At 40.9% G+C, this 13,993-nt stretch overlaps 1 protein-coding gene across 6 annotated transcripts in view; it reads right to left on the reverse strand.

Annotated features, from left to right (window-relative positions):
- Positions 1 to 732: 732 nt before the first annotated feature.
- The window catches only part of FGFR2 (fibroblast growth factor receptor 2), an 80,783-nt gene continuing 67,522 nt past the window's right edge, over positions 733 to 13,993 (reverse strand). For all 6 annotated transcript variants that reach the window (XM_058841543.1, XM_058841542.1, XM_058841541.1 and 3 more), the window contains 7 exons: positions 13,591 to 13,701; positions 12,593 to 12,783; positions 9,643 to 9,765; positions 8,254 to 8,324; positions 6,323 to 6,460; positions 5,462 to 5,567; positions 733 to 1,879 (listed from right to left, as the gene is read on the reverse strand). In XM_058841543.1, coding sequence (XP_058697526.1) covers positions 1,715 to 1,879; positions 5,462 to 5,567; positions 6,323 to 6,460; positions 8,254 to 8,324; positions 9,643 to 9,765; positions 12,593 to 12,783; positions 13,591 to 13,701 — 905 coding nt within the window. In that variant the 3' untranslated portion in view covers positions 733 to 1,714. The remainder of the gene's footprint in view (positions 1,880 to 5,461; positions 5,568 to 6,322; positions 6,461 to 8,253; positions 8,325 to 9,642; positions 9,766 to 12,592; positions 12,784 to 13,590; positions 13,702 to 13,993) is intronic.

Genomic DNA, 13,993 nt, shown 5'->3' on the forward strand with positions numbered 1-13,993 from the left:
AATATAGGATCTATGATAAGATCTAAAGGAAGCTTTTCTGGACGTGTTCCATCACTTGATGTTCAGGAAACCATTTTGTATGACACAAAGGATTAGGAAAAATAAGCTGCATGACATTTATTTTGTAATTTTAACATTAATATCTGTAGAAACATTTTATTGTCAGTACAAAAGTTAACAGATTTTAATACTTATTTTACCCAATTTAAAAAAAAAATATCAAAAAAAAAAAAAAAAGGAAAACAAAACAAAAACAAAACAACCACACCACCACATAAAACAGTGAAATTTGCATTCATATTCCATGGCCATATCAACGTGAATGCTCTGAAAATACAAGACTCTGTAAAAAAAAAAAAAAAAAAAAAAGATACAAACAACAGTGATATTCTAGCAGAGGCCAGTGCTACACCTACTGTTATGGAATGGTTCAGAAGGAAATACTGGAGTCAGCATGAATTAATCCCCTAAAAAGACGCTGATATTCCTGTGGCAAGTTCTCATTATAAACAACTTCTCTCTTTTTAACTTAAGTTACAATAGAGGGATAAAGGCAAAAGATCCAGGCCAAAAGGTCTGGAACCTATTATCCAGCTGAGGCAAGAGAATTGTAGATAATTTGATGCATGTGCAACTCAGGGTAGAAGCTCAGCTCCTTTTAGAGCAGTCTGTTCTGCTGTGGTTATAGACCAACTCATGTCTTTCCTTACTTCAAGAACCTTCTTCAAAATGTTATTTTCTTTTTTTTTTTGGAGTGGAACAACTCTGCTTTTTGGACCTTATAAGAAAAAGAGTTTCTTGTTAAAGGATTTGGTTTGAATAAGAACAATCATCTGATGCTGAAGTTTTTAAACACAAATAAATCGAAAGTTTAATTCCCCCAAATTAGTTATATACTGTAAATATTTATTTTCTTAAAGATCTGAAAACTAGTAAAGTCTGAGCAATATACCTACTAGTCCTCTGTGCTGCCTGCATAGAAATGCCATTTAAATTACAAAAACACAACAACCCTATAAACGATTAACTGTTTTGTACATTACCAATTAGTTAATAAATTAATGATATACCATTTTCCCTGAAAGCAAAGTATTTTCCACCTTTGGATGGTGAAAATTAAGATATTCTGTGTAAGAACAGCATTTAGCAAATAGCTGTTAAAAAAGAGACTAATTTCCTAGGTGGATTGGGACATCCATTTTTTAAATCAATACAAAAAATAATTCATTGTAAATATATATAATATATATTTATACATATTTTTGAATATATTTACATACATCCAGCACCTATATACTGCATTTGTGCTCTGTAAGTGTGTGCCAACATATATTTTCTCCAAATATTACAAAATAAACAAGAAAGGCAGACCCAGAGTTTGCCTCAAGTCCAACTGGTCCATTGTACAAACAAAGTCTGTTGCAGCTCGCAGGAAGCCAGAAAGTTGATAGCAATGGGTATCTAGAAACAGCTGATAAACATTCTTCTTTCTTGGGAACATCTGAAAGCTGCAAGTGATGAGAATCTTTATGTAGGTTCTGACCGCTTTCCTCCAAATTGGATTTATTTATTTTCTTTTTCCTTCTTTTTAGTTTTGTTTTTTTTTTTTTTCCCATATTTCCTATGTACAAGCAGAAACATGAAGGTCCTGGAGAAAAGCTTTTGCTTTGCATACTGTAGGTAGCTCGATGTTCTTGCCTCTTTGCTGCTCTTTTCATGTTTTCACGCTCCCGTTCATGTGCTGGTACTTGGGGAGACAAGGTTCGTAAGGCATCGGGTCGGGAGAGAACACGGAGTCGTCCCCCGAGGAACACGAGCTCCTGGTGTCGGGGTAGCTGGGTGAATACTGCTCCAGAGGCCCACTCAGGTCCAGATACTCCTGTGGCAAGAGGAATAAAAGCTGGTTTTAGTCAGTGAAGAGGACTGACAAGAGCACGTCACCGCCGCGCGGGTTTTGGGACGGAGCGGTTTGAGAAATGACGCTCGGTTCCGTGAACCAACTGCATTCAGAACTGCCTTGTTGCTTAAATACCTCATAAAACAAGGAGCTGGGCTAGGGAAAGAAAAACCAAGCCAATAACACGGTATTTTCTGAAGTCCAACATCACCAGCATTAGCTGTGTCAGTGGGAATAAACATGGCAACCACATCAAAAGAGGGCTTTTCACTCGCAATGATAAAAATGAAATTTCATCCTAAATAGAACCATTTTTCTCTAGCACATGGTAGTGATTTGGAGAGGGAAAGACGCTTCCAACTTTGTATTCCTTTGGTCACTTTGAATCTCTGTTTTATATTCTGTGATATTAAATTTATGTTTCAACATGCAGTGGCATACGTGCAAAAAAGATCTGAAAGGAAAACAGAATCAAATTCACACGATTTGGGTTTTTTACACTACATATTTGTGTGTTGTGCGTCCCGGAGTAGCCATGACCAAAGCAGTCATTAAAAAAGGAAATATCATCTGCTGAATCCAAGTTTTGGGTTAAGGCTCTTTTGCTAGAAACAACAGTTTTGGCAAGAGAATAAAGTTATTTTTCCCCTTGAAATGTTCCTTCTCTTTCAACTTCTAAAGGCAGCTGCATTCATTTAAATGCAATCTCTTCATTTGCTAAACCACAAGTTATGATCGTACTGACGAGACGAGTCTTCCACCTCAGTCAGTATTTCATGCTGCTGTGCTTAGGTTTGGGGTAATTTAGTCCTTTGGCTAACATTCCTTTTTTAAGTCAGAGATTCATCATTACCATCTTACAGTTAACAAATGGTCACCATTTTAAAAGAAGGGTGTGGTATGCAAGTTTTAAAATGCTGGAAAATTCAATAGGGAGCAAAAGGAGGGAGTTTGGATTTATTGATTATTGACTATGTGGCTGCCCACGCTCTTGAAAAACCCACCAGGGCAATCCTGATACATATTTTATCCTGATACATATTTTATCCTGATACATATTTATGGATTAGCCAATCAGCCCTACGTGAGCAGAAGTAACAGATATTTTCTAAATAGACAGAAGAATAAAACATGCCAGTCTTTGAAGATACAGGGCTTTCCCAGGGTACACCAGACATAGCTCATCGTATCAGAATTTGTGGTGTGACCCAGATATGAATTGAGTATTGAAGACAGGATCCTTATCCAGTGTCCACAGCCAGGGACACACCAAGGGGCAAAAGAACCAGCACCAGGCTGGTTTATGCTGTTAACAGAGCAATGCAGCCACAAGGCTGACTCCTGGTGACTTCTGCTCAAGTGGGCCACAGAAACACGAGAGACTTTAGGGGGAAAAAGCCCAGCAAGAAAACACATAAAAACCACAACAAGTGATGATTCAACGTGGAAAAGAGCGAGACGTTACTATTTAAGCAGAAATCATAACTTGCACAAAAGCAGAAGAAATTATTGGCTGCCCCAGCAAACTGAATTGGGTAAACCAGACTGAGCCTGGGCCAAAAATGTGAATCTGGGGGGAAAGGGAAAGTGGGGAGAGGAGAAGCAGAAGCGAGCCTGGAGGACCTGCACTCGAGGAAAAGTGCACAGGTTACAGAATCAGCAATCTCCAAAGCTGTGGAGGAAAATGGGCCGCGTTGGAGCTCTCAGGAGACACCGAGATGACAACAGGCGTGCGAAGACAAGTGGAATGATTTGCTCTCTATGTCCAGGGTAAATAGGACAAAAGCAATATCTGATGTTGAAAGATTAGAGATTAGGAAAACAAAGCAACAGGCTGTCAAGAGGCGATGCCGAAATACAGCAGTGGAGATCTGTGAGGACAAGTTACATAAACATCTGTCAGCAATGACAAACGTATAGTGGGCCCTGCCATAGGCCCATCAGATGGACTGGATGTGTTCCTAAGCTTTTTCCAGACGTTTTTCCTATGATTCTAGTCTAAAGTAATTTACATAACCCTAAAGGCCTTTTCAGGTTAACTTTGAGATCATTCCAGGTCTATGAGCAGTACGGAGTTGGGAAGGCTCGACGGTTAAACACAAGCGAAAAAGAAAGCAATATCCTTTCCCAGGCTTGGAATTGCAGCCCAGAACCTCCCTCCTGAATTTGCAAACACAAATCCAGTCCAAGCCACCCAGCACTTCGCAGTGGCAGCCAGCCCACCTCCAACTAGTCTTGTGAAATCATATATGAATCAGGCAGGAAAAGATGCAGGCAGTACTGGATGAGGTGAAAATGGTAACAGGACACAGAGCTACATCCATGACTCCATAGGGAGAGCACAGTCCTGCCACATCTCTCAGCCAGCCCTGAAGGTGCCACTTTTTAGAGCAAGCTTTAAAAACGTTTTTTTTTATTTTTATTTAAAAATTTACAGCTTCTACTGAAGCCAAAGAATCTTTTTCAAGCAGATCTACTGGGGAAATGATGATCATAAAAAATGCCATCTCTTTACTCAGGTTCTCCTGTCATCTCCATTGCCAAAAGGCTTTCCCAAAGCTGCTCCATAATTTATTTATCTCTCTGACAATTCTAAAAAACTAGACCATAATGTTGAGGAGCCACCTAGAGTGATTCAAATCTCTTTTTTTCTACAAAGAAGCAATAACAAATACGAAAACCTTGTTTTGAAATGGTCAAATCAAGTTGTTGCAACTTTCCTGTGTAACTGCTTTGTTCTTTTTTTTGCTCCCGTTAAACATTTCATTTCTCAGAAGTAACAGCAGTCTGTAGAATATTTCTGGGACACCAAGTATTTTCTCTCAAAAGAAATTTCCACCAGAAGAATCAACATTTCCATCACTTGTGATTTTCCTCAAAGGTGCACGTGGTTCAGAGGACTGATTCCTGTGTGAATACCCTAATCAGAGTGTTCCTTGCTAAAACTAATAATATCTCAGACCTCTGAAAGAACGCTCTTCAAATAAAACCTTTCTGCATTCACATACACCAACCTGAAGCAGTGCTAGGCAGGACCTTTGGATAATTGGATGGCTGTTTGCACATCCCCCCTGGGTCCTCATTCCCTCCACAGAGAGCTATTTCAGTGAACCTAATTCACTCTCAGACACATCATCTGAAATCTGCCATTGACGATTTCTCCTCTTCTGACCTACATAGCATGGCTGGGAATCAAACTGAGCCGGCAAATGAGAACCACCACGAGCTCCACGTACCTCCCACACCTGCAGCTCCTGCTCAAACACAAACACTGCCCCTCAACCTGCCACATGCAGTCCCTCGACAAAACATCCAGAGATGCAGCGAGGAATAAATGAAAACTCCTCAAAGATGTGTTTCTTTTTAGTTACATAATTCCAGGCATAATGGCAAGTGAGTGAGGATTTCATAGGATACATGGTTTAGCTGTGTGAAACCTCAGAGGACAATGACAAACAGAACAAGAAGTGAACTTGAGCAGCATTTCATAATTGAATAAATTCCATCTGTCCCCTGAACCATTTCTCCCGATCAGCAGCTTATGGGGGGAGACAATTTACCTACCTCATTAGTCGTGAGAGTGAGAATCCGATCCAAGTCCTCCACCAACTGTTTGAAAGTGGGTCTGTGAGAAGGCACAGCATGCCAGCAATCTCTCATCATCATATAGCTGTAAGAAACACACATTTGCTTGGCTTAATTAAAATCACACATCCTCCTCACAAACCTCTCCATGCACACTCAGTGCTGCCCTTCACAAGGAAAGCAGCGAGCACACACAGCTCTGCTCATGGACCACTGAACCCCCAAACCTCTACTCCTGTCTCTCCCTTGTTCAGTGTCTAAATTACCTTTTTGTGGGCCCAATCCTGTGGCCCATGAACTTCAAAGGTATTGAATTACAATATTTTTTGCATGTCAGGGATTGCAGTCTTTGTGAAGAAATTGAAATGCAAAAAAATTTAAATGTATTTAAAGGTCTGTATTGAAATATCTGAAATCACACTCCCCACATCACCAGGAGATAATGCTGTGTTAACACAGAAGTTCCCAGATGTATTTTGTTGTGTACAAAAGCAGCCTGGTGTACCTCACATTTGATTAGCAGTATGTGCAACATTTATCAATTTCCATGTTAGTAACATTAAAATCAAAAATTTATGGGTGTAAAAACACTGACAGAGACTGGCTTGTAGATGATTTCTTCTCTCTGCAATAGGATCACAGCAGGGTGTGAAAAGAAGCATCCTCTGCCAAACATTTCCTGAAATCCTTCCCATATACCTTTTCCTTACACATCTATACCCTCCAAATATCCTAGAGCTGAGCACTTCTGAAAGTGTTTGATTCTTCTGGGGGCAGCATCAAACAGAATTCAGTACAGCTGTGCCCCTCAGCCCTGCTACAACAAATCAGGCTCCTTACAGCTCGTTGGTGCAGTTGGCAGGTTTATCCATCCGGTGCCCTTCTTTCAGCAGCTTAAAAAGTTCCTCCACTGGGATTCCTGGGTAGGGGGACCCTCCTAAGGTGAAGATCTCCCACATTAACACACCAAACGACCAGCTGCAAACCAAAGAGAAAGCTGCATTAGTAGGTCTGCCTGGCTGCTGGGAACAGAGAATCCCACCCCTCCCAGAGGTGTTTGAACCAGCCTCTGCCCAGGTCTGCCTGCCCAGAGCAGGACAGGGGGCTGGGAAGGGCATCAGAGGCATGGACAGCACTTGGGATGGGGACTGACCCCAGCATGTTCCCAAATACCCCTTTTTTCCTCTGTCTGGTGTGCTCTGAGCACCCAGGGGCTACTGCCCAGCACTGCATCTTCACAGCTTAATGACTTACAGAGCGCTCACAGCTCAGCTGGGGTGCAATTATGTGGCAGGATATTTTGGAAAAAACAGACTGTTCAAAACAAAAATATTTTGCATCACTCTGCTTTTTTCTTCTTTTTTTTTTTTTTTTTTTTTTTCCTTTCTTCTTTCTTTCCCCTTTTGTTGCTAACTTCTGCTAGGAAATGAAGTGGGATAATTTTTAAGCCAGTTTTCCTGCCTCATCCTGCCTGGCTGGCAAGCTGGGGCTCTCTGGCAGGCAGCTCAGCCAGGTGAGCACCAGCACAGAACCTGCTCTGGCTCCCCAGCAGCTCCCCCAGCTCTGCTGCATGGTATTTTAGTAAACTGTTTGCACAAACTTACAATAATATTATCTTTAGCCATCTTCAAAGCCACCATAGGGCCAAGAGTCTCCAAGTCCCAGCACTGAAATCCTCCTGCTCCCTGGCTGCTGAGGAGCTCAGGCTGACTCTCAGTCCCAAGCCAGTGAAGTGGTTTACTTCACATTCACTTAAATATTTTGCCAAGATGTTATTTTAAAACACAAGTTTGGTCCACCCTTAACCTGTGTATATAGCTTCCTTTATAAATGATGTAGAGATTGCAGGAAATGCCTCAGTAAATGGTTTTCTTAAGAAGAGAACAGCTTGGAAACTGCACCCAGGTTAAAGAAAGAAGAGATACTTCCTTATTTTCTCCATCCTGCCCTTTTCCTTTTTAACCCTGTACTGACTTGCATAACCTTTTGCACCTCTGCTGGGAAGCATCCAGCCCTTTAGAGTTAACAGCTTTTTTTTTGAGAAATGAAGAACAGGATCTTAACATCTACTGCATAAAAAATACACATCTACTTCCAGCACAATGCACACAGAACTGTAATAAGAAGCAGAATAAACCCTGAGCAGTTGCATCAGCCAGTGGCTCTGTGCACACATTAAAAGATTTTTGAAGTGTCAGAGTCCAATGATTTCCTATTACATGTGAAGCACTGCTGGGAAGCAGCACCACTTCTGCAAAACAGAGAAAACTCTTCCAGCATACCCAGCCTATGTTTTATTACACCAAACCTTAGCACAGATTTTTATAAGAAGTTTTCAGGAACTTTCTCCTTTTTTTTTTTCATTCTTTTTTCTCTCTCTTGTTTTGTTTTTTTTTTTTAAACTTGAAGGAAGTCCAGAGTATGTCAAAAGGCAAGCAAATTAGATAGACTCTTTGTAGCTGCACATCCGTAAATAAGTTCAAGGGGGGAAACTTCCGCAGTGACAGAAGGAGGTTAGCATTTTCCACCTTTCATGTGCTTTGAAGCTGGGCAGATTAGTAACAGAGCACTGGTTAGCAGTCTACCATAAAATCCTCACTTTCTAAGGGCAAGTCCTGTTCCATCCATTAATATGTGAAACAGAATGAAAACTCTTAAAGGTAAAGGACAACAGCAAAACACGTATGAAATACCCCAAACTTCAACAAACACAAAGCAAAACAACCCCCTCCTTCCCACCCCCAAAACCCCATTGAAACCAGGCCACTTACACATCACTTTGATGTGTGTAAACTCTGTCAAACAGAGCTTCTGGAGCCATCCACTTTACTGGAAGCCGTCCCTGTGAGTTTGGAGGGGAAGAGAAATTAAAATGGCAGCAATTTACGGGATGATTTCTCTAAGAGATGTCTGCTAACGCAAACCAACAATAATTAACCTTTAACATTTTCAGTGAGAATATAGTAAGATGGGCTAAAGTACAGAGACAGTTATAAAAATTGATACAATCATTGAAGATAAAATTAAAAGCATTGAGAGTTCCCAAAAATTTCCCAGACTGCTTGCTAGGAGAATGGTAGGATAAGCAGATCAAAATCAAAAGTATCATTCTGCTATGGCTCTTTAAAGACAAAAAAACCCCACAATTAATAAACTTCTGAAAAACTGGCCTGCCTGAAAAAATCAATTGATTACTAAAGCCAAGCACTTTGTTTTCCTGTCCCTTTTGCAGTGACCCAAAGCTCCCAGTCAGAGCTGCCTGTTGCTTTGCACACACAGAGCTTGGGAATTGCACTGGGTCTGAAATGAAGAAAGTTCAATCTCCTCCAATGCTGCTGCACATGGTGGCTCTGGCTTTTGGAATAGGCAGATGTTACCATTAAAATGCCATTAATCACTTGGTGATTTTCATAAATAAGCCACTTAGCATGATTGTTAATAAGAAGTCATATTTATACAAATAAAATCTGTAGAACTCAATGAGTTCTGCAGAGTTCCCATCAAAACCCAAGTGCAGATCAGCAGGACTTTAAGAGATCCCCTAAGGAGGTGTAAGAAGTTCAAACCAGGTATCAATGCTACATCCCAAATGTTTGTATCTTCTTGATTTTGTACAGGTTAAGCAGCAAAACAGTGACAGTGTGGGGAGTACAAAGAAGTTTTCTCTATCTCTAGCCCCACTTTGAGATCACTACCAGAACCTATCTCCAACAAGCACAGGCACAGGCAGAAGGCTGAATGTCACATCACCACAAGAAAACAGAATTTTTATTGTGGCTGTTGCTGGCATTGTTTGTACAGCATATTTCAAGATCCTGGGCTGGGTGCTAAACCAGCTGGATCAACAGGAATATTTCCACTTTTTACAACTTATTTACACTTATTACAACTGACTAAAGTCAGAGACACAATGAAAAAGAATTCTTGTATTTTATTTTAGCATTTCTAATCCTCCAATATTCAGCCTCTCTGCTTATCTTTTTAACCAACTATCACTGTAAGAGGAGACAGAAATGCTCATGTCCTTGATCCCTGCTTTTTTGTCTGGGATGAAAAGTGAGGCTGCTGTACAAGAAGCCCATTAAGTTTACAACCATAGTTCTGAAATGAATCACTGAAAGAAACCCTTGTTTCCAGAGATTAGAAAACCATCCACTTACATTAGTAGTCTTTTTGTAATAATCTATATTGTTGATGTCTCTGGCTAAACCGAAGTCTGCTATTTTCATGACATTGTTTTCGGTTACCAAAACATTTCTTGCGGCCAAGTCTCGATGGATGCACTGGAAACAAAAAAGAAGAAAAAAAACAAAACAGCCTACTGAAATCAACTGTTGCAAAAGTGAAAGTGCTTCAACACCATAACTAAATCTTCTTTATAGATTTTAACCTAAATGACCAGGTGGGAAAGCCACATATTCACTACAAGCCTGTGAAATATGATTTTCTTAATTATTGCAATCCATCCCCTCAGCTGGGGTTTCCAAGCTGAACAATGGCCCTAAGAGGTGTCTTAGAAAGTCCTGGTCTGCTTAAATCTTCCATTTTTGCTAAGGCTGAAATCTGGGTGGTGGCCCAAGTTGTGCCAAGCACTTTGTGAACTATCTGTTATACGTGCCCAGGTACAGGTATTGGAGTTTCATCAGAAATACTGTTAATGAACATTTTTATTGTGTTGTTTCTCTTAAATTATAATGTCTCACCAGAGATAAAACCTGACAGCCAATCTGAACCATTTTTAATATTAAAGATATTAAGTTAATTGTCAGCAGGATGTCTGAAGTGTGTATAATTACTTCAATCACAAGACTATAAAGATGCAGTTATGCAAAGGAAAAGAAGAAAACAAAACAAAACAATCAGGGTTTGACTGTTTGTTTTGAAGACAGCTTTGATACTGAAACAAAACCTATCACCTCCTGAAAGATGTTTCCTTCATGTCAGCATCAGCCTGACACTGAGAGGACTCTGTGACTGCTCTGGGAATTATTCCCATGTTCAAGTAGCTTTATTAGGGCTGATATAAGGTGGCAATGGGGGCATGGTAAGAAACATTGCATTTTGAATCCCAGCAGGATATTTTATTTATTTTCAACTAAAATATATTTTTTCCCCTCTTTAATTTTGGATAACTCTTGATGTATGTTTTATTTCAGTATGTGCACAGACAGACTACAGAAAGCTATACAACAACCAGGCTTTTCCTTGCTCTATAACTTGCTGAGATTTCTTATCCCACATGGGTAAAATGAAGTTTCTGCCCCTCACTGGCTTAGCCATGGGGAACTGCCAGGAAAAACCTGCTCCAGCAACACCTTCATGAGCACAGGACCAGTCAACAGTGCATGATTTCAGCATCCCATCAGTCCTCTAAGTCAGCATCAGCAATGCTGTGGTGGCTGAAACAACATGGGCCCAGCTTCCTACTTTTAAAAAGCACTTTGGAAATACTTTTTCTAGTATTTGGGATATTGTTTTTAAGTACAACTGCTTGTAAGGCAAAAACTTCTTGTGAGGCCAAGGGTGGGTGAACAAACATCACCTTTACCTTTTCCTTTATTGAAGTCTCAGTGAGCCCCTCACTGGACTGAAATAACAAGAGCACTGCCCTTCTCACAGCATTCATGATGGGAATTCCATGAGCAGAGCAGCTCTCTTATTATTCCAGCTCAGTAAATGGATCCCTAAGGGGAGAAGAAGGGGTGGAATACAAAGAGAAGCCGTGGGATATCTGGAGCACAGGAATGCACAGCTCTGCTCTCCCTCTGCCTTGGGCAATGCCTCTCACTCAGTCCAGCTCAGCACAGCACCCAGCAAGTGCTTTTCAAACAAAAAAGGCTGCAGTGGCTCTTGGGAGTGTCCTACAGCAGCACTTCACAGCTCCTCAGGAGGACACTCGTTCTCAAGATCCCGATGAAAAGATTTATGTTTTCCTTTCACATCAGCTCTGTTTTCTTGGGATGTGGCTCAGTGCCAGGCAGGAGTTGCATTAATCTCAGGTAGAGATATCCTGAGGTGTGTCACCTAATCAATAGCCCTGCTTCAGTCCATTAGAAGAGTTGTGCCTTGCTGTCACGCACATCACCCTGCAGACCCTGCTGTGCTAAGATTTACTGCCTCAAAACAAGAGAAGCAAAATTAAACCTGGATTCCATCTCTTCCCCAACCCCTACAAGTACAGAAGGAACAATACCAAAATCATGACTCCACACAACAGGAATGGAGAGCTACACTCAGCCCTGGTCTTTGGTTAAAAACAGCTCCATACTTGGGAGTGGACATGAGTGGAAATCAGTACAAATCCCACTAACAACCCCACACCCTGCAGGAAATATTTATCATTGGTATCATTGGTATCTGCTGCTCTGGGTTAGCCTTTGGGTTCAAACATCACCCAGGGTATCCAGGATTGCTCGTCCACTAAGCCACAGTATGTTTACAGAGTTAGTTACACGGGGGTATTTAAGTTTTTATAACTATAATTTAATCAAAATGCTGGTTAAAAAGAAAAGTTTGAAGACAGGTTTTAGAATTAAGAATCTGGGGACATAACAGGATAAAGAAATACTTTCAACAAGCTCACTCTCCTGAAAACACCAGTTTTAAGTAAAGTGCGTAATTTAAGTGACTAATACACTCCACTTATTTTTGCCTCTTCTGCCCGCTATTTTTGCCCTGGTGTCTTGGGTCTTCTCAACCCTGCCTGCTGTTACTCTGTAAGTCCTTTCAGCCACTGGATTCATTTGTTTTACCTCACGATGTGAAAGGATTTGGCTGGTTTGACTGGAAACAGAAGGCCAACAGAGCCTGCTGCCTCATGGGTGGAGATGTGGGGCTTGTGCAATCAAATCCTGTTTTTATGGATTCAAACTGCAGATACCTGCATGGTATTTACCTTAAACAATTCACTCCAGGCCTCACTTCAGCAATATAGCTAAACAAAGATGAAAAACCTTTCAGTGCATGGATTTTCCCACTGATCTGGAGGGGCATGGATTACACAACCTCCTGTTAGAGGCAGCTCCTTCTCCCACCAAATTCCTGAACGCAAATGAGACGAGGACAAAAAATCAATCTGAAAAAAAAATCGCTGTATTGAGTTCCACCTACTTTTTGGGAAGCCAGGTACTCCATGCCTCGTGCCAGCTGGTAGGTGCAGGACACCAGGTCCTTGAATGTCATCTGCTCCTCGGGCACCCTGTTGATGTCGAAGGAGTACTCCATGCCGGGCGGGCGGCGCGCCCGCAGGTATTCCCGCAGGTTCCCCTTGGAAGCATATTCCACTATCACATATAAAGGACCTTGGGGTGAAAAGAGCCATGGGAAAAGCAGGGTCAAGTACCAGGGTAAAATTATTTGGGGTTTTTTTGGGTTTTTTTAATGTAAAAAAGCTTTTAGTGCGCTGTAATAAATAACTGAATCGATAAAGCGGGAAAGCGGTAAGCACCACTTTAAAAAAAAATAAAAATAAGAGGTTTGGATATAAACAAATCTAATTTGTATAAATTTATACAAATTTATACCAATTTGGAAGTGACTGCCCAAAGCTCCACAGCAGGAGTGGCAGAGCCACAATTAGTGCCTTAAAGTACCCAAACGCTGCCCCTGTGCCTGCTCCTTTCAGACCATGTCACGCACTGAAAAACAAATTATTTTCAATCAAAAAATACCCTGAGATCTCCAACAAAAGGGAAAGTGCTTCTTAAATTTTGGGTTTTTATTTTCCAGAGTGTTATGCCATTCTGCATCGCTTTATGTGGCATAATTATCTTTTCCAGGACTCATTTCAAATTTGTGGGGTGCAACCTCTCCTAAAGCAGGGCTGACAATTCAGAACAGCAGACATGGGTAAAAAGGCCCTGCAAAAGAGCATTTGTTCCTTACAGCAAGGGATTAGAGCGTTTTCATATAATATAGGACCCTTTCTCATATTAAGGCTGCAACTATAATGAGAAACAGAAGTTCAAATATTGCTGTTAAGCTAAAGAAATACCTAAAAATCCTATCACGGCATGACTGCTTCCTTAAAACCTCTTGAAAAATTATGATTAATGAGACCTTCACAGACCTGTTGGAAAGTCCTGGTTTACTTTCTTTTCTCTACTCACCATCCTGGGTACAGGCTCCGAGAAGATTGATGATATTTTTATGCTTCCCAATCATCTTCATCATCTCCATCTCTGACACCAGGTCAGACAGGTCTTTTTCTGTGGCATCATCTGTAGAAGACACAGGTTCAGTTCATATATTTTAGTGTGCCAATCTGAGCTTCAGTAAGGCTCACCAGATGGTGTAAAACATGTGTGGCTCAAAATGCAGAATATGGGATTTGTTTCCCAGCTTACACTGCGTATCATGTATCACATCTTACCAAAAAATAGCCTCTTTGGTGGACTGACCAACTCTTCAGTGTTATTATGTAAAGAGGCAGCAAAGCAAGATCAAACATAAAAAAGCTGTCCTTAGCTGTCAAACCTCCAGTAACACCGCCTTTCCTGCAAACTAACCTTA

Source organism: Poecile atricapillus, chromosome 6, assembly GCF_030490865.1.
Source record: "Poecile atricapillus isolate bPoeAtr1 chromosome 6, bPoeAtr1.hap1, whole genome shotgun sequence".
Taxonomy (NCBI): domain Eukaryota; kingdom Metazoa; phylum Chordata; class Aves; order Passeriformes; family Paridae; genus Poecile; species Poecile atricapillus.